At 39.6% G+C, this 22,051-nt stretch overlaps 1 protein-coding gene across 3 annotated transcripts in view; it reads right to left on the bottom strand.

Moving 5' to 3' along the window:
* Window positions 1-22,051, bottom strand: part of CERKL (ceramide kinase like) — an 86,034-nt gene that overhangs the window by 13,033 nt on the left and 50,950 nt on the right. For all 3 annotated transcript variants that reach the window (XM_045575280.1, XM_045575279.1, XM_036421590.2), the window contains exons 3-5: window positions 18,144-18,275; window positions 10,280-10,343; window positions 3,593-3,735 (exon numbers count right to left, since the gene is read on the bottom strand). In XM_045575280.1, the coding sequence (XP_045431236.1) occupies window positions 3,593-3,735; window positions 10,280-10,343; window positions 18,144-18,275 (339 nt within the window). The remainder of the gene's footprint in view (window positions 1-3,592; window positions 3,736-10,279; window positions 10,344-18,143; window positions 18,276-22,051) is intronic.

Raw genomic sequence — 22,051 nt, 5'->3', positions numbered from 1 at the left:
CAACTTTGCAACTTGCCCTTAATTCCATAGTACTTGGCAGTGATAACAAGCATGACCAAAGTCAGAAAATTATTTGTCATCTTCCATTCTAATTAACCTGTACCTTAGTCCTTAAGAAAGTGTTGTAGGCTCTATATTAAAAAAGAAATAATATTGTAGTAATTATGCATGGTGCCAGGGGTTCCTGGGAATATCAGGGGGAACACTTTGTGAAGTATATGATTGTCTAACCACTATGCCGTACACCTGAAACTAATACAAAATAATACTGAATGTGAACTGTAGTTGAAAAAATATTTTTTTAAATTAAAATAATAGCCCTGCCAGATGCTGATTGTAGCATCTTCCTGTACAAGGTCACAGGTTCCATTCCTGATCCGGGCATATTTTCAGGTTAAATATTGGTTCCCTGGTCAGGGTGTGTATGTGAGGCAACTGATCCATATTTCTCTCCCTCCTTCTCTCCCTCTTCCTCTCCCTTCCTCTCTCTCTAAAATCAACAACATATCCTTAAGAGAGGATTTTTTAAAAATTAAAAATAAATGAAGTCCATGGAGGCGGGGAGAGAGGTGTTCATGAGGAAAGTGGATGCAAAATTGTAAAACTCTAGACTTCTCTATATGTTTTTGTGTTTTTTGTTTTTGTGTTTTTTTTTGATAATCCAAAAGATAGAGTACAGTGTGCTGAAACAAAATGTGACTCATCTGAAGAGTTGTCTACATGCTAAAAGAACATGCTGCCCACATAAATAACTGTGTAATTTTAGCATCCTCACAAAAACTAAAAATGGTCTACCTTACCGTAAACATTTTAATAAACCTGAAAAATTCTTCTTCATAACATTACCAGCAAACTTGGCTCACTCACCACCACCTCCCCAAACCTGTTAAAATGTGCCCACTACAGAGTGAGGACAGAAGTAGGGGTCCATGTAGAGCATGACTGATGGGAGCTCCAGGCAGAAGCCAAGGAGGCAAAAAAAAAAAAAAAAAAAAAAAAAAAGGAAAAAAATTGTCCTTGGAAGTGCAAGCACTTCTGCAGAACAATTAACTTAATTAACCAGATGCCATGAATATTCATAAGGCCGTTAATGTCTCCCACATCTAAACAGATAAATGTGATGTAATGACTTCCTAGTCAAGCATATCTAAAATTCTCAGGAAAGCTGCACCTACACGTTGGTTCTATGCCCGAAATATCATAGAAATTAACAGTCTCTTGGCAATACTTAATTTTCCTCAAATTAATTGGAAAGCATGAATTTATTTATGTGAATTCTATAGGAAGATATGGTTTGCAGCCATCAGTATGTGGATAGAGCCTTGTTTTACAACAACTCGATTGCTTTGCTTATTTTTATGTCCACTCAAGCTTTTTCCCCTGTCCTCTCCCCCACCTCACACAGGCACACCCTTTCATCCAAATCTCTCCGTAATAGTTCCTTAGCACCAGTTCCCATAGCAACAAACACCATTGCTAATGGCCAGCAGTTCAAACACAGGCTTCTCCACATCTGATCCATCTGAGTCCGATCATAATTCAGCAGCTCAGTCTGCTGGCTCGGTGCAGTAATTTACTAAACACCCTCGCTCCGGGTCTCTCTCTCCAGGAGGCAAATGGCTTCGAAGGCAAACTGTCTTCTGTGTTCAGCTTGCAAACTTCCCACCTCGCTCTGTTCTGCTGCTGCCAAAGCCCTGAGTAGGCATGGGGTCCTCCCATTAAACACATCCTAACGTGCCTTCCTCCTCCCGTTAGATGGGATCCACACGCTGCAAGTCCTGTACAATGACCAGCGTTGGGGAAACAGGCTGTATCTTCTAAACCACATGTGTCAAACACAAGGCCCGCGGGCCAAATCCGTCCCGCCAGGCCTTGCAATGTGGCCCGCACCGCGCTGTGGCCTGCACCGCGCTGTCATCACTGCACTCCGCTGCATTTCCATCACAATGACAGTTTATGACTGTTCAGTAAACCATTCGGCCCGCGATTTAGGCTGGATTTTAGATTTTGGCCCCTTCTCTGATTGAGTTCGACACCCCTATTCTAAACCATGAGTATGTAGATGGCCAGTGTATACAAAAAAAATGCTTTCAAAACCAGAGATATGCTTAAAAAGCATAAAACTTAGTACTACTCCTTTATAAAATTGAGGTTTTGTTCTCTTTTTCTTAAAGACTACCACAGATTTTTCTCTATATGATTGACAATTAATCAGGGTATATCCAAGTAGCCTTTTAAATTCTTGTTTGTATAACAAACTTTATACTCTAAAAGGACATTGAAATATCTTTTGTTCTTTGTCAATGCTGAATATACTGAAATCTATACTAAATGAATGTGATTATCAAAAGGACTGATTTTTCTCAATCATGTACATTATTTCTATTTTCATAGAAAAAGTAATTCTTTCTGCTTTTCTTTAGAGAAATGTGTGATTTTTTTTTTTAATGAAAAGAAATAATCACTTTCCTTTACTATTGTATGTTCAGTATTTTTAAGGAGTGACTCACATAACATCATAAACTCGAGAAAGATGTTTTCTTCTCTCTGGATCCCTGTGTGCTCCTCCCTCCTAGATCCCTGTGTGTTCCTCCCTTCTGGGTGCCTATGTGCTCCGGCTGTTCTCCTTGCCTCTGACCCCCATGTTCTCCTGCTCCCTTCCCCTGATCAGGAATCATCCTAGAATGGCTCCCAGCAGGTGGCTTCTTTGCTCTGAATTTCCCATTGTTCCCTCCTATTTATCAAATACCATCCTGACATCTTCCCATGGCATCCAGGAGCCACCATATTTTGAGCCTATTTTCATACAATAATCACCCCACAAATGATCCATTTTCTATTCCTCAACATTCCTGGGTTTTTGCCTTGGCATATTTTTTACTTTTGCAGGCAAAATCCATTCTCTTTTTTTTTCTTCTTTTTTTTTTTCTTCTTTTTTTTTCAGGCCAGATCCTATTGAACCCATTTTTAGGCCTAATTCAAGTGCTGCTTACTCTATAATATCACCATTATATTCCTTCACCTAATAAACGTAGCTATTGAGTGTTCGCTCTGTCATGTTCTATTCTGTTCTAGTTGCTAGAGAAGCAGCAGTCAGAATAAATCCTCTCGGTGTTGTCCAGGTTATCCGTGTGCTCTTTGATTAGGGGGGTTTCCATACTTTCCCTCACATGAAGTTATCTGCAGTTTGGCTGGAGTGGTCTTGTTTTGAAATTTCATGATCTGGGACCGTGTATTCACTGGACCTTCGCATGGAAAGGTAGAATAACAGCAATCCCATTTATCGATTGGCTCACTATGTATCCAACTCTCTGCATACTAGTAAACCTCCTAATTTAATAACCTTGTACTGATGTGACTATTATGTGGGTTGCCTCCCTTTTATGGATTCGAAAAATGAGGCTCAAAAATATTGAATAACTTGTCCAAGCCTCACGTCCTTGCTAGTGAAGATGCCAAGCTCGGGTCTCTCAGACTCAGAGTCTACGTGTTTAACTCTATATTCCCCTGTCTAGGTTGGGAAGTGAAACGGGGGAGGGTGGAAGGGGAGAAGGAGAGGGTCCGTTTAGCAAAGCCGTGGCCGCTCCCTTGCCTGCAGGTATCACCCCGAGCGGCAGCTGGGCTCGGGCAGGGCTCAGGATGCGGTCTGTTTCCAGGCTGGCACTGTGCTGAGCTCTGAGGAGCAGCGCGTGGGCTACTTCGCTGGCGGAACCGTCTCCGCCGACACAGACGACTCTAGAAAACAAGAAATTGCATGAGACAAGGCAAGACTTCAACATCGCTGATATTAACTCATGAGACCTGGACTTTACCTATTAATCTTCTATATTCTATGTGTATGATCACTAGACACCGCCCCACTTGTTAGTATGTGGTAGTGGATAGGAAGACACCTGCACTCCATGGAATATAATACTTTCAGCCATTCCCTCCATGGAGGTAATACCTAGATGATACCCTCAGAGTAAATATTTTTAAACGGGTAAAGAGGTATCAAAGGTGCAAATTCACATCTGACCTGCATTGTGCTCTGTTAATATCTATAATCACATTATTCTCATTTTTTAAATGTTAATAATAGTGATGGGCAATTCCTTTCACTGATACAAAACAAAGTCATAAAATCCTGCTCATTTTCAAGATAGCTCTAGAAAGACCGAAATAAAAGTCACATAAAGTATGAGGCTTTAATTTAAGGAATGGCTAATTATCATTAGTATATGACTGTGGAGACTGCAGAGCTGGACTGGTTTTCATCTCCTGGACATTACTGCTAAGTGGCACTTCCAAAATTAGTGTTACTACCCTCTGACCCTAGTCAGTACAGCTCATCTTTTTAAGACTTCATGAAAAGCAGACTATAGGGCCTTGGAGGTGGGACTCCATGAAAGTAATATAGAAGACATCAGACATTTGTTTCATAATCACTTGTACTTAGAAGATTCAGAATAACCTTAAGTAGCAAAATCACCTCAATTTTCTCAAAAGAAAGATTTAAAAAATTTTAAGTATTTTTTTTTTTTCCTTTTAAGAGAAAGAGGAAGAAAGAGGGAAGAGAGCTAGAAACATCAATGGGAAACAGGAACATCCATCAGCTGCCTCCTGCATGCTAGGGATTGAGCCCACAACAACCCAGGCATGTGCTCTGACTGGGAATCAAACCAGTGACCTCTGGGCGAGTGGGTGGACACTCAACCACTGAGCAACACCGGCAGGGCCACAAAAGGAAGATTTTGTCATTGGAAACGTGTCACAACTCAAGGGTGGAGCAAGAACAGAAGAGCACGTTCAGTCTAAAGGAGAGGCACTTCTCAGCTCCCACCCACACGACCTGTGGGGGCAGGCCTTGAGGACCACATCTTCTGAAGCCACAGATTCTGGTTTGGGGTTGTCCTTTCATCTGCAAATACTAGCATTTTATCTATTTAAAAACACTATGTGCCCAACCAAACAAACAAACAAATAACTACTCCCCTCCCCCCCAACCTGCAGGTCATAATCAGCAGGACTCACAGGTTCCCTAAGCTCCAGATGTTGATGAATCCAGAGGCTGAGGGAGCTTATCCGTCAGCTCTCTCCACCTTGTTCTCAGCCTGGCTGACCCTCACCTCACTGAGGTTAGCCATTTGGTTGCACGTAGCCCGAGATCCAGGTCCTCCCTAGTTAGAACAGGCTCTCGGATGTGCAATACGACCCAGGCCATTTTGGACTCAGGGTATTGTTTTGTTTCTAAACTGATTCCACGGGTTCACATTGTGGCCACTGAATCAGAAGTGATTTTATCTACTCAGGGACAATTTTATATCAGACTAGAAGCCTGATGCAGGTAGATTTGTGCTAGAATGGGCCTTCCTTTCCCTGGCTGCTGGCACTGCTTTCACTCTGGCCCTGCCTTCCTATGCTGCCCAGAAGCTCTGAGAGACTGGGGGTGGGGCAAAACACCTGTGTCGTCGCCATGGCAACAATGCAAGCAACCAGTCTACCTCCCCACCCCACCCCCCATCCGCTAGATGTCTGTGTATGTAAATTAACCTCCATCTTTGTTGGGTTCATTTGCATGTCACTCCTGATTGGCTGGTGGGCATAGTGGAGGTATGGTCAATTTACATGTTTGTCTATTATTAGGTAAGATAATATCTTGGCTCTTTTCTAGAAAATCTTCAGAATTCTGTAAACTAAGCATTAGCCTCATCCTTATAAATGAGGAAGCCAAGGTTTGATTTGAATCGTATCTATATGATTCTAAAGATCTCTATGAGCAAATTTCCAAACATTGTATAAACTTATAATTTTCAGATCCATGCCTATCTACCTACTGAGGTGTGTGTGGCCCAAAAGGAGCTCGTAAAATCACCTAACAAAGCATCTAACTTGCCAGGACTGGTTTGGCTCAGTGGATAGAGCGTCAGCCTGCAGACTGAAAGGTCCCAGGTTCGATTCCGGTCAGGGGCATGTGCCTTGGTTGCGGGTACATCCCCGGTGGGGGGTGCAGGAGGCAGCTGAATGATGATTCTCTCATCGATGTTTCTAGCTCTCTGTCTCTCTCTCTTCCTCTCTGTGAAAAATCAATAAAATTTTTAAAAAAAGCATCTAACTTAATGCCAAAGGTCTTGACTCTTTTGTACAGCATAGTAGCCTATGGCCCCTGGAATCCTGCATCCAGTTAGAACATCATGTACACATTAATGCGTGTACATTAACTAGAGTTAGTACAGATAGCCTTTCTATGAACACACTCTGCTATAAAAGCCTTGGAAATATTATCATCACACATATTTTAAAACTATAACAAATGATGATTACAATAAAATAACATTTAGTGAGTAATTACTATGTACTGGGCACTGCTCTCAGCACTCACCATTTATTAACTAATTTAATTTGAACAATAACTGTATACAACAGATATACAATCACACTCAACTTACAGATTAGAAAACTAAGGCATTGAAAGATTAAGTAACTTTTCCAAGGCCATGCCATGGTAAGTGATAGAATGACGATTTGAAATAAGACAATTTGGCCTTGGAGACTGCACTTTTATTCAAGATATCATTTTCCTTTTCTACACTATGTACAACCTCATTGAGGATAGCCATATGAGAGTTTTATTACTTTGAAAATCAGTTTACCAGGATAACTAATGTGAAATTAAACAAGTTAGAGAGGTATTTATTTATTATTTTGACTCCTACTAGATCATTAAGATCATTTGCAGATGTAGTTACTAGACCTACAAATATACTTAATACAAACATATCACAAGGGTCTGGATACTACAAGAAAAGGGTAGGGGGGAACCAACCTTTCATAATGAGCTAATTTAACCACACTTAAGAGAATATAACCCTTAGTGTAACTAATATTTGGCATGTAGCCTATCATATGTTTTTGGGATAAGTTGATTTTTTTCTTGCCATGGTCCAAAGTAGAATGATTCTGTCTGGAAAAGTACAACTGGGGGCTATTATCTTATATCTCTTTATAAAAATAAAATAAAAATTAAATGGATGTTTGTGTATTTACCTATCAACCAATATCATTTTTTAACTATTCACTATATTATTGGATTTTTTTTATTTAAAACATTTTTGAAAAAGAGATCCTTTTGGCTAACCTTAACTATACGGATACCATGGTCAATGTGATAAAATGTCAATGTGAGCCGAATAATGTTTAAATGATTGTGGTTCCAGTAAATGGTGAAATTAACAAAATAAGTAAAAATACATAATTAAATAAATTAAATTAGAAAACATGTCAAACAAAATAGGAAAATATTAGTATATTTATAATTGCCTAAGAGCTACAGATTTGCTTAACCATATTTACACTATACATTCAACTGTTACTGCTTCACATCTTTTCTTGGCCTTTGCAAAACTTGCTATTTGTGCCCAATAGAGGGGCCAATATAGAAACTGACGCTCCTAACATTTCAGCAACAGGATCTGTTTTCCAGAACACACTGGAGTTGCACACCAGCTGTCGTGAGTACTGTACACTGTTCCTGTTGGCTTTAGAAATATGCCACAATGTGTCTTCACAGAAACATATGCAATTCATTAATCTGAGCAAATGACATTTCTTAAACAACACTTACCAAACCATTTTCGCTTTACCGAAAAATACACACAGAATCTTTCTTGGATCCTAACCCCTCTGTGTCTACAAATAGCTCCCCTCCAGAGTCAGGCAGAGCTCATCCTTGGAGGAATGATGCCCTTCTCTCATCAAAATCCCGTAGAACAGTGAGGCTCCTTATCCCACCCTGGAGTCTTCATATAGAAGCTTCAAAAACTGCTCCCATAGAGGCACTCTTTGAACAGGTTCAGGGACAGGGAACTCAGAATTGCAGGGCATTGCATTTTCAAATGGTCCACTTGTTAGAAAATGGTTCTTTGGAAGTGACTAAGAAATGACATTTCCATTGTTCTCCTCATATACTTCTCTAGGTAATTCTAAGTGTAGAGGATTAAAATGACCATTTTATTAAGATCCCAACAACCGTATCAGTTTCTACTGGGGGTGGGTGGGTGGGTGGGGGGGATGAGCCCAAGGAAATAAATGAGCTATTTAAAGGATCTTATAAAATAGAGAACTTTCAAGTTACAGTAAGTCCTAACTAAATCAGCATGCTAGAGTTTAAAAATAGTTAATTACTGGAACTCAGTTCATATAATGAGAAGGCCAAACTATTTGGTTAAAAAATGTGGGTATTAACTAAAGGACCTATATATTCTGTTAGTGTCACACTGCAAACTAATAACAAAAATTAAGTAGGTTCAGGTAAAGAGGAAAAAGTGACTGTACAACGCTTGAGCAATAATCTTGCATCATTCTGCAAAACTATTCTTTTTTTTAAAATATATATATTTTATTGATGTTTTCTGAGAGTAAGGGAGAGGGATAGAAAATTAGAAACATCAATGAGAGAGAAACATCCATCAACTGCCTCCTGCATATACCCTACTGGGGATGTGCCTGCAACCAAGGTACATGCCCTTGACAGGAATCGAACCTGGGACCCTTCAGGCCATAGGCCAATGCTCTATCCACTGAGCCAAACCTGTTAGGGCTGCAAAGCTATTTTTGATCCTTGCAAAATATAATTACCAATAAAACTTATTCATAGATACCACATTTAGCCAGACACTTCATAACGCTGAAGGTAAAGACCAGGTCTAATATCTACGATATCTATCATATGCATATTATCATGTTTGGAAGCAAAAGCTTATTTGAAATGCAGCCACACTTACACTTACCCCCCAATTATGATTCAGAGCTATGCAGTACATTAAAGTATGTAGTTAGTGGACATGATTCCCCCAATTACTTTCTTAAATTGTAAACTTGATAATTTCCTAAATGTAGCCTATTAATTAACCTGTCTAACTCTAAGTCTGAATTGCCTGCCCCATATTCCTCATCATTTATATAATATTGCTATCTAGATGTATTCCTATCTATTAAATTACTTTTTGAAAAATAATTTTACTTACCAAACTTTCTTCATCTACTAATATTCTTCTCAGCAAAAATAATAATATATATATATATATATATATATTAAGTACTTTGAAAAATAATACTTCTAATGCTCCATTTTGATTTGATCACTTTCCTCCCGCACACGTTCTAATTGTTGAATGGCAAAGCCCTTCACTTTGGTTGAAAGACCCACCTGCCCTTCTCCGCATGATGAGTCTTTTGTTGTCCCCCTCGCACATGGCCACGTGACACAAGTAATTCACACACTGGCCACCTTTCAGAACTCTGAAATGTCCACCCTTGGAAAGAATGTTTTTATCATATATATCAACCCAGCACTTTAACAAATTAACACACCTGATTTTTAAAAATGGCTATTAAACTATATGCCACTTGCCTTGTTTCTAATGTTTGCATTTCATTGCACACTTTCTACACACTCCCACAGTGCACTGCACACAACAGTTCCCGATGTCTATGGTGAATGATACACTTATTAGGTAATCACAGAATCACAGAAGATAGTTTAAATTAACATCTTGTTATTCATTATGAAAATAATATGTCTGTTTTTATAAAATATTTACCCTCTGTCAATCATAGTCAAATAACTAGTGGGTTAGCACTCTCAATAAATTTTCAGGAGAGGATCACGGTACAGTTATGCTGTATGACCGACATAGTATCTTCCCTCAGGGCTTTTCTAGACACTCCCATGGATAAAGGCAAGAATTCAGGACCACAGAGGCCAATGTCTGCCTGTTAGCTCTGTACAGCACAGCACCCTGTGACTTCCCAGAACCTCAATTACGTTTCTCCTTTTTGCTTTCTATGCCCAATCTTGAGAGGTGATGACTATGTCCTATTATCATGATTACCATTAACTGTCATTACACGGATATTAAAGAAATCATGCCTAATTATATACATCATAAATACTTAAAAACTGTAAGTCCCAAATATATAGCTAAAAACTAATGAGAATAGGCCTGGCCAGTTTGGTCAGTGATTAGAGCATCGGCTCTAGGACTGAAGGGTCATAGGTTCAATTCCGGTCAAGGGCCTGAACCTCAGTTGCAGGCCCCTGCAGGAGGCAACCAGTCAATCTGTCTCTCTCACATCCATGTTTCTCTCTGTTTGTCTCTCCTCCTCCCTTCTACTCTCTTTAAAACATTAATGGAAGAAAATATCCTCAGGTGAGGATTAACAACAACAAAAAAACCCCTAATGAAAACATTTAATAATATAAACCATAAGACATACATATATTAATAATGTAACCTACCCATCAAATCCCTGTAGTTCACATTCCTTTAGCAGTGACAGAGCATGCCCTTCATATTCTGTTACTATTAAAAAAAAAACAAAAACAAAAAAACCACAAGTGAAAGTTTTAAACAATGATCTACACTTTTTAACTGGGTCTGGCAAAATAATATAAACATATGGTCGGGTCGCAAAACAACATTTACTCTTAAATATTTATATTTTAATCATGGGAACGAGGATTGGTAGTTGCCTGATGTGTTTTACAGCTTTATGTAAAAGAGGGTCATACATTTGTTCCAATTCCATAAGTCACACGGGGATATCCCACCCAGAGCAGTTGGGTCATTTATCTTGATGCCAGTCTACTTAGTGTTCCCTACATGAGACACATTTCTCTTAAATCAGAAGCCTGGGGAGCAGGAGTATGTTGAAAATAAGGCATATTGGCTGGCATCGAGCCGTCCGTGTTAACTCGCTTTGGCAACCTTACATGAATACATTACTGGAAAGGTTAGTGTAAGATTTACATCCCAAAAGAATGTGTATCTGGAACTGCTAGACGACAAGGAGGAGGAGGAGGAGTTGGACATGGAAACGAGAAGTAAAGCCAACACCAGTGGTAACAAATCCAAGCCAAGGAGGGTGGTGCAGGCCCACCAGAGCGGGTCCTCCGAGGAAATGAATCTGTCACTCCCTATTGCTGTCTCCACAGCTATGAGGCCCCGTGCAGCATTGTAAATGCCAGTGGAGACAGGATAAACTGGCACTCTGCAGATGGCACCGAGCATCCCAAGCCACGTTTAGCATTTTCCGGGGCAGCTCTGCCAGCAGAGACAGCCCAGCTGTATCCACCCATCAAAGATTTCTGCTGACTGACGTGACACTGCAGATGGATTTTTTTGTGTGTAAGAATGCGCATCGTTATATGCAAGATTACATTAATCTTTCATGCCTGTCTGTCCCTGGTGCCAGCATGGTTCAAGCTTTTCCTACAGTGTTTTTAGATATTATTAGTCTTGGTGTCTGAAAGAATCATTCTGTATCCAGCAGCGTTACATTGTAATTCTCCCACAGCTTATTCAAATGCCATTATATTCACATGAGTAAAGCCTCTCTGTGTTAAATTCTAATCAGAAGAAGGCGACAAGCCTGGAAGTTTGTTATCATAAATGATTTTGTGTTGATCACTTATTCACAACCTCAGTAAGTAGTTACAACCTTAAATGAAAAGAAATAAAAATATCTCCATACACACATTAAAAATAATTAAGAATATCATGAAGAAATATTTATGCTGAGAAACAGTTTGCAAAGTCCCGCTTTTATACCAACACTTAAGCTTCTCAACCCCAGTACAAAATTAGCTTAAAAGTATGTCATGGCTGAATGCTATTTTTACTTAGGTAAAATTTGAAAAAGTTTATTTTTTTCCTTTTATCTTGCAGGCAGAATTTGATTATACATGGATGCAAATCATCCAAGAAGAGCAATTTTTAAGGGATTCTGTTTATAAGTTAAACAAAATCCCTGAGCTGAAATAAAAAGTCAGAAAAGATGAAACAAACTTAACCAGAATATATTAGGACAAAATGAATGAAGTCCTTGGTCTTCACATTCCAGATACCAACAATGTATACTAATTTAAAAATATATATGTATAAAATAGTAATAAGTTATTTTAAAGAAAAAATTATTTTAAGGGAAAATTATAGAGAATAATCTGGACTACTATTTAAATATAGAAGGACTCAAAATATGTATTTAGATGGCATATTATAGTCTCTGGAATCAGAAAAAAAAACATTCAAATAATACGACTCCAAAGGAATATAACAATAAAAAAAATAAAATAAAATAAATTAAAAAAAAAAAAAAAAAAAAAAAGAGTAGACCGCTGGGCAGATGCAGTATCCAAAAGTTGCTAGCTCTTTTTTCATCCATCCTTCTCCAATGAGGCCGATACCCTACTCCCCTTCCATACAGGAAATTTGGAGTCTCATTATTCTCAAGTCTTCAAACAGTTCTCACTGCTGAGATCTCTCATCCTAATGACCAATTTAAATTACTTCCCCAGGAAGACAAACCTGAAAGGTACTGTCTTGAGGTTGATATTGAATGTTGATGAGGAAATGGGTTGAAGTGCAAACGGATGATTTCCTCTGGACATAAAGAAACATTATTTTGTCTGGCGATAAAATTCTAAACTTGGATTAAATACCGAGATGTCATCTGCTTTCTTATCTTATAAATGCTACAACTTAGTAATCTCAAAAAGGAATGCATCCTTTCCACCTTTAAATATATTTCTTCTCAAATACACCCATTGTTCCGTTTGTGTTCTATAATCCACTCCCCATTACTCAAGACAGGAAAACTACTTCTTCCTAGATTATCCCTCTCCTCCACTCTCCACAACCATCTCATGGCCAAGGTCAGTTGTTTCTGGCTTTAATTATGTTACAGCATCCAAACATCCCTCCAGCCTATGCCCTGGATATGGGCGCCACCATCTTTAATATGTATGTTACAACAGCCTCTTCTCCTATCTCTCTCCGACCTCTATCCCACTGTAGCCAGAATGACCTTTCTCACAACACAAACTTAATCACATCACTTCCCTACGTAAACCCCATTCATGACTCTTCACTGTCCCCAGGATACAGTTCTAACTTCCTAACTTATATCCGACTATATGAAATGGGATCAGCCATGTACATTCACAATTATTTATGGTATAATGAAAAGAACCTTTCACCTAGGATTTTCTTTCTTGCTAGCTGACTATGATGTAAGAATAGTTACTCTCCAGACTTTGTTTTTATTGATTGTTTTTTTATATATAGAGAGAGGAAGGGAGAGGGAGAAAGAGTTTGAAACATCGATGAGAGAGAAACATAGATCAGCTGCCTCCTGCACCCCCCTTACTGGGGATGTCCCCGAAACCAAGGAACATGCCCTTGACCGGAATCAAACCTGGGATCTTTCAGTCTGCAGGCCGACGCTCTATCCACTGAGCCAAACCAGTTAGGGCACTCTCCAGACTTCTAATAAGAAGCAGGTGATGTTGGAAAGGAGCAATGCCTCGGCCTGCTACCATCGTTAGTGACTTTTTTCAAACTGCCTAGCTTTCCACAGGCTGACAGAAGGGATAACAAGCAGCATCTCCAAAGTAGGAAGGCTTCAGTTAGATACAAAGAGTCAGACATGGAAAGTCCAAAGAGCAGAGTTGGCAAAAGTTAGATGTAAGAAGGAGAAAAAAGAGGGACGTGAAAATAAACTACTTTCTTGACAATTCTGCCCAGGACCCCAGGAAGTAAAAATTACCTGGTGACGGGGCACTCCTTGAGCTGGCAAAGATAGAGGCTGTGCCCAGCGGTAACGTGGGCCATAATAACGATAATGAGCACGATAAGGCTTAGCGGTGCTTTAATACAAAGGTTGTCTGAAGGAGATGGAGTTGCATGTCACGAACAAGGGAGGTCAAGGACAGCTATATCCGTTTTCAAATATCTCAGTGACTCTTATGCAGAAGATGGGGAACATTTATGTCACTTATTATGCATTCTCACAAAGGAAATCATTTTCTCTAGTAGATAAAAATGACAAGGGGCAAATGTCAGCTCACGAATTCTCCGTGCTGCGCAGTTTATGTCTTGCACAAAGGCAACCGGCAAAAGGGCAAGTGGGTTTGCAGTCCAGCCAGTGCATGTACCCAACATATTAGGTGATTTTGAGCTGAGCCAGCCGATCAGGGCACCTTTTTGTAGTTCAGCAAAAGGAGACATCATGTTCTAATCTGAACAAAACCACAGTGACCCTGAATTCAAGATAAGACTATCCACTAGTATTGCCCATCCATGGCACACAATGACTCAATCATAGGACGCCCAAGTCAAGGCTGGATGCTCACCTATGAGGAATGTCACACCCCTGCACTCTACCGACCACATGGGGAAAATTGAATTAGATGGTCTCTACAGTTCTTTCCAGCTTGATTTCTCTGCTGTCTTAACTTTTTCACTTCTTTACTTTCAGAATTATTTTATGAATCCTATGGATTAAGGATCTCTCAAAATTTCTCTTCCCTTTAATAGTCTAATTCCTAAAAATCTCCTCTGTTTTGGTAGGAAGTGAGAGCAATGATAGCACATGCCTACATGGGATTGCCACATATGCTTTTCCTTGATTCATATACCAAAGTATTAAAAAAAATCAGTTTTTTATTCAGTTTCTTCCAAAAGTTTTTCTGAACCATCTATATATATAAAAGACTAATATGCAAAGTATCCCCTTGGGAGTTCCACTGGGAGTTCAATTGCTTGCTATGGCGTGCACTGACCACCAGGAGGTGGCATAGAACAAAGGAAGGCCCCAGCTGGCAGCTGATAGCCAGAGAATGGAGACCCCATCGGGAGCCAGGGAAGGAAGACCCTGATCAGCCCTGATTGCCAGCCAGGCCTACAGACCCTAGTTCATGCACAGGGTTTCTAGTTATGAAAATAAGATACTATATTGGTGATGGGGGGCAGGGGGATGCAACTTTAGCTCATCCATTTCTAAAGATGCTGAAGTTATTTCCAGAAGTGGTTAGGGTTTCAGCACTAGCAATGTGAAAGGAGTAAGTATATTCTTATTAATGTGATAAGATATTTAAAAGAAAGCATAGAAAAAAATTACTTTATATATCTAGTTATAATTTATATAGCACTCATTTATACAGCACTATCTTCTAATGAGTTAATCATTGTATAGAACTTATTATGTAATTCAAATTCCATTTGCTGTCAGCAATGTGCGCAAGATACATTGAATAAGAATCGCACTGGACATGCAGAAAATTTGTACTCTTTCTGCTTTACTCTTTAAGATGCATTTTCTTTCAAATGAAGTGTGAATTGAATCTTACTGTTGCATAATTTTATAAAACTGAAATGCACAGCATTATGACATTTCTATAGCATTTCTAATACAAAAGGTAATTTCAAATACATTACTTTATTCAAACTACAAAATGACACTATGAGACTAGGCAGAAGGATTCTAAAATGTTTCAAGTATCCACATGTTTATTCATCTCTTCACACAAAATAGAAAACATGTTTATATAAATATTTAGTAAATATACATACTGAAATGGTTCTATAAGCGAAAGATGCAATTTTATAATTTTGCCTGTGGGGGGAGTGTTAGGCAATAATTAGACATTCTCCACAAATATGTAATATTCTAATTTTATGTCAAAATAAATATAATATTCAATAACATTTACAAATTTAGAAAAAAGGCCCAGGAACATAATCTTTTTCTCTACCACACAATTGTTTTAAGAAGGAAACCATATTCCGATCATTAACTCTGCCTTACGGCAGGCCTCTGTACCAGTTTCAGATCCTCCTATCTGTCTTCCTACTCTCTATTCTGCTGGCAGAATCATTTTTGCTGAACCAGATTACAACTCTATAAAACATTTATATCCACTCTGGATCAAAGCCTGATGAATAAACTCCTGAGGGTAACATTAAGATCCATCCATAATCCAGACTCAAACTTCCTCTTGTGTACAATCCTGGGGGCCTTCACAGATGCTCATTTGCCTTTTTATCTCCCTAACTGGACCAGGGATCAGTTCAGGTATTCTCAGCCTTCAGAAAGTGGGGTCCCACCTTCAGCCCAAGGGAGGTTATAGAGAGCTAAGAGATCGATTGCTCCAGGTTGGGTATACATACTACACTGGGACAGTCCATCTAAAAGGAAGAAATCTGAATCTTTTTTCAGGATTAAAGCATTTTGAATCTCTCACATACACACACCTCTTCCCACCCCACTAGATTTGAATAAAGAAAAATCCAATCAACTAGCAACCATTTTATGATGATTGAAACTACCAAATTTATGATGAAGTGAAAACTCGAAGGCAGAGCAAAGTATTCCCTGAATATTATTGGTACAACACACACACACACACACACACACACACACACACACACACACACCATCTGTTATGTGCCTGCTAGCTGGCCTACCTTCCCTCACTTTTCTTCTGCTGTGTATGCATGGAAAACCATTCTTTGCCTTTTCTGACACTCCAAAACTTCCCCAATTCAAATACTTTAGTCTTCTGGTCAAAATTAATATCATCCTTTGAGGCACCTTAGTTCTGTTATGTTACTCTAATGACATTTATTTTAAATACTATTTGTGTCCATAATAACCTATACAGGTCACTCTGGAACAGGTTGCATATCTTATTACTCTCCCATTCTGCAGTGTTTAACACAAATCACTCCACAAGAGCTTCTTGAACTGAGTGATATGTAGAATATCCACATAAAACTGTTCTGGATATTAAATCAAAATAGTATGAAACAAAATAGTTTTAATGAGTTTGCCAATAAGTTTATTCCACTCATCCTAATATGAATGTCAAACTGTTCCTTCTGCCAATCTTTCAACGTCTTCAGTGGGAAAGAATGATAGATTTGTACTGTTTCTTTTGCTTATAGCCATCTAAGTAAGCCAAAAGCCACATGATGAAAGGATTATTTCTACACTCTAATTTTATTTTTTGAGACTTTACCTACCAGCACATTTGTTAATTTTTAACTTTATTTCTATCGGTGACTCTATGACAGGTGTCCTCATCCCATGCCCTCCTTAGCCCACCTCTACCTAGCCTCTCTCCCTCCTCACGCTGGCCATCACCACATTGTTGTCAGCGTCTATGGGTTATGGTGCTTTGGCTACAATTTAATTTTAATTCGGAAATTTCTCTTGTGTTTTTTATGTTTGTTTCTCTTGACCCTTCTTTTGTTGTGGCAGCCTTTTCAGATGGCCGACCTTCCCACAATGATTGCCCTTTCTTTCTTGTTTTCATTTTATTTTTAGAAACTTCCTTCTACCCCAACTCATCGATCATGAGGCATGGGCTTCACTGACTTTAGGAGCATTGGGAAACCCCTGTCCTGTGGTCACAGCTGAGCAAAGCTGGGTCATCTGGATCCCGTCCCCAGGAATTTACCACTGGGATGAGGTGATTCCAGGCACACTTCAGCCTTGCCTCTGAGCAGACTTATCGCTCGGTACTCTTCATAAATTAAAATTTGCCATAATTTTTCACTGTATATTAGCAAAGCTACGTAGAAGTAAAACCAGAAAAAAATGAGGGTATGATTTACAATATTAGCATCAATCCTCCTTCTCAGTCCCACCTCCCTGTGGGAAAAAATAATCTTGTCTCAAAATAATTTGGTTACCAAATTCAAAAAAGTTGAAAAGATTTTACTAATCTTCTTTCTATATTAACTTCAGAAGTAGGGAGTTTCTGTTTTTCTGGGCACAAACCTAAGCACCTTTCTTAACTTAGTCAATGGATTTAAGCTTCTGGCTTCTTTAAATTCATCTAAAACCAGCAAGCTAAGTGTTTAGTGTTGACCTAACCAGCAGGGGTCAGAGTCAGAACAAAAACCACTAAGGAAGGACTCCATGGAGAGACAGCCAACATTTAAGTCAGCGAAGGTCCATTGCTTGCCAAGTTGCAGAAATGAAGTGTAAATAGCAGACATGTCAACGAAGATATAAAAAAGCAATACCTACTCACTTTTCAAGTCTGAAAACCGCTCTAAAGAGAAAATACTGATACTGCAATAAAAATATCACAATAAAGAAAAAATAATTAAACTTATCATCCTGAAGCTGGCTGCCGCAGAGCTTAGGAAACACTTAAACAGCTTTCGATATCACAAGTAGCTTCCTAAATTTGGATTAAGAACAAATTCAGAAGGAAAAAAAAAAAAAAAAGAAGAACAAATTCAGGTTATTTTGTTTCCTTAAAGTGTGATTTTTTTTTTTAATGGCAAAATTATAGTCTGAAAATCACTTACTTGTTACATCAGTCTCAATTCCTGCAATCTTCAACAGTGGCTCCACCTTCTCATAATATATCTGTTTAGCTTCCTTTCTGTGGCTTTGGGGGTTAAGGAATATTTTTAATGACTTTGGTCTGTTTGGAAAACCTAAGAAGCAAGCATAAGGATAATGTTACACAGTCTCCGTCAGCATTATTTTTATTCCCTTTAAAGCCATGGACTAAGTCCAATTAGAATGTTATAGACCTACCTGAAGAGTATTTGCTAATTTTACTTGAAATTCTTACAAGAGTTTTCCTAAATATGGCATCAGCTTAAAATATTTACATTTCTTAGCAGTGAAAATCGGAATATCCCTCTTAAAATAAATCATGAGCTATAACAAAGCATTTAATTTATGAAGGAGTACGTGAATAAAAGAAACATGGTGATTATTAGGCAAGGTTTTATATATTTACCAAATCACAATCGAAATATTCAATGTTCCTTTAGCGTGCGTTTCTGGGGAGAAAAGTGATGGACTGTAACAAATAGAAAAGCCTATTTTCTCTCCTTGGATAAATACACTCATCTTTGAAATTGGGCATTCTGGGGGACCTCGGGGCTACCCACGCCTGACCTGCGGGGTGAGGGAGAGCAAGAGCGTTGCAGGGCGGGGTCAGGACCTGCAGCCAGAGCAGTGCATGCTGGGAGCTAAAAACTGGGTTTGGGTCATAGTTCAAGCCTGAGCAGGGGCCAGGGAAGAAAAGATCCCCCCCCCCTCCCGGGAACTGGGAAAGCAGGCCCCCTCGGCGGGATTCGACGAGAGTGCTGCCTCACAGTTGGGGCTGAGATTTGATACTACAATTTTCTGGGCTTGCAAGATGTTTATCACTTAGAACCTGGTTGGAGCAGGTGCACAGCAAATTTTCTGTTGTTAGGAAGGGGACAGGAGGGACGCAGGAGCCAAAAGAAAGCTGCTGGCCGTCTCATGGTTAGCTGCTCTGACACGGCCAAGAGTCAAGGTTAAAAAAGCTGACTAACATCCATTGTTAATAAAATCAGCACTAAAGCCGAGTGAAAAATGGTCACTACACGAAAGTCAGTTCTTTTGTGCCTCGTGTAGTGACAGTATCTCCTTTCCCATCATATGTGACACAGTTGAGTCTTTCAACAGCACACATCATTTTGAACTCAGGGAGGGTTTGGGATGAGGAAGTGCTAGGACCCATGCTGAATCCCTTATGTGCTCTGACATGGCCCCTGGGGTCCCACGCTCAGTAAGAAGCCTTTGTCTGTCTCCTAGTCACCGAGTCCTGAAACCTCAAAGCCATGTGCCATTCCCTCCTTCTTTTTCAATCCCTCCATTCAAGTGGCTACCCGGGTTCAGCAGGTGCTAACTACTGCCCCCGCCCCCCCTTCTGCCCCTCCTGGCCGCTGTCTCTGGCTCCGAGCTCTCCAGGCCACACGGAGGCACTTCGATGTTCTCCTTACACCTCAGCTTGACCAGCCCAGCCCTGCTTTGTTCCAAAGCTGCCATGGTCATGGCTATAGGCAGAGCGAGCCCAAGGTCCTTCACATGACATCCAGAGCCCTCCCCCAACTAACCCCGACTGGTGTCTGCCCTTCCACTCTCACACATACTGACACACATTTATGGAACCTTTGTGCTGAGTGCTGGGCAGAAGAGCAGAGCAATGAAGAAATGGTTCATGCTTTAAAGGAAGAAGACGCACAAATAGGAGGGCAAGATGGAATGGACTTGTTCACGGAGCTGCAAGGTGCCACAGGAATGTATGAGAGGAGGGTGGTGCATTCCTAGCAGGGACCTGAAAAAGGCTCCCTGTAGGAGGAGTACTTGAACGTGGTTTTGGGCTCATGCTGTTTTCACTACTTAAAATTCCCTCCTTCCTTACACCTCACCCTACCCCTTAGCAAAAGCGCAGAGGTGGGGGGTGGAGGAAAAGCTAAGCAGTGCAACCAGCCTGGCAGGTAAGGTAAGTGCGGGAGCTTTTCTGTTCCATGTCAGCTTCCCCATCGTGCTTCAGGCCCACACCCTCGCCAACTAGCAGGTATTCCACCACCACCACCCCTTATTCAGACGGTTTTTTCTTCCCACTCCACTGAATCACCATTTCTCTAAAAATTCTACCGCATTTCCAAAGCTCACTTCTCATACCACTTTCTCGCCTTTCCCATTCACCAACAGAATTCACCTCCGTGGCTTCTTCGTAATACAGAAAATGCTACAAAATACACAGAATTATGACAGCAGGACTGTTAGAAGAAGTGAGGTAAAGTGGGAACTAAATCTTCAGAACTGGGAGGAGGACACAGTAGTTTGCACAAGACTACCAGTAGAGGAGCTGGCGGTGGCCGATGGATACACTGAGAAAATGATCCCAAAATAGCAGTGAGATGCAAGGAAGATATGAAAACACTGACAACACCCCTAGGACCAGTTGTTTGAAACACATGGCAAAGAAAACAGCCACCACTTGAGAGGACTGTCTACTTGACAAGTAATCTAATCTCTTTCCTAAGTCAATGTCAAAATTAAATAGATAATGAGGAGGGGAATGTTTTGTATAAATACATTCAATGAATGAGTCTTGGTTGGACACTTTGCTGGTACAAATATGCTATAAAAAACGTTTTAGAAAATGTCAATAAGGACCAAACAGCTTGTTTATAATGATATATGGTTATTTGTGAAATGTCTGTTTTTCAAGATGCATTTTGAACTATTTCTGGCAGAAATGATGTCTACAATTTAAAACGCATTGACAGAATAAAATGTTTGAAGCAAATATGGAAAAATGTTAAGAATTGTAGAATCTAAGTGGTAGGAATATAAGTGCCAATTGTAATGTTGTTTCTATATTTTCTATGTTTGTCATTTTTTTAATAATATACTAAAACATATATTGGTATCATCCTTGACTTTTTCTCTCAATATGGCCCATCTCCACTAAGTCAATAAACCCAGCCAGTTCTATCTTCACAAGTCCAAAGTCTGACCTTTTCATACCACCTCTCCTGCTCCTATCCTGATTTAAGTCACCATGTCTCACCTAGATTACACCAATTTCCACTGCTTTCAGTTCTCTTCTAAAACATCACAGCCAATGAAGCCTTCCTTGATCAGCTCTGGATAACAGCAAATACTTCCACCTCATTGCCTGGTAGTACTTGGGTCCACAGATCAATCACCCTGCAGAGGGAGGCCCCGCCCACCCGTCCTGGCCCCGCCAGCTGAGTGGCCTGGGCCTCCTGCTGTGGGGTGATCATGGAGTTCCTTCCCCCATCAATCACCCACCAGCCGTGTGGTGTACTGGGCCTCCCTCTTGGGACGATTGATTGTGGAGCCCTCCCATCGATCACCCCGCAGAGGGTGGCCTGAGCTTTCCCCCTGCAGGATGATCGTGGGGCGATGGCAGGCCCCCCACGACCAATCACATCACACGCCAGTGCGTGTCATAGTGTGGTCATCCAGAAGGTCATCCAGGCAATCATTCTGCTGTTCAGTCAATTTGCATATTATGCTTTTATTATATATATATATACATATATATATATATGTATATATATATATATACACACACTCACACACACATATATAGATATAAAGATATAATATAAATATATCTACATATATATATATTAGCTACTATGTGCCATGTATGTATATACACTAAATTAATATTTTTATAATAAAGTAAAAATTAAAATATAATAAATTATAAAATTACAATTCCACTTATATTTAAAAAAATCAATCCTGAAAAAACAATCATTGTAGCAAAAAGCTTTTTTCTTTTTTGCTGTGATATAAAATAAGTCCATAAATGAAACCACTTATATTAATTCCTAAAATCAAGCTAAAGGGCTAAAGCCAATAATTCACAAAGAACCAAAGACTTTAGAAAAATTGATTTTGCAAT

The sequence above is a fragment of the Pipistrellus kuhlii genome, unplaced genomic scaffold (assembly GCF_014108245.1).
Source record: "Pipistrellus kuhlii isolate mPipKuh1 unplaced genomic scaffold, mPipKuh1.p scaffold_m20_p_7, whole genome shotgun sequence".
In the NCBI taxonomy this organism is placed as follows: Eukaryota; Metazoa; Chordata; class Mammalia; order Chiroptera; family Vespertilionidae; genus Pipistrellus; species Pipistrellus kuhlii.
Note: the sequence above shows the minus strand (reverse complement) of the source record. Positions and strands in the feature narration are given on the sequence as shown.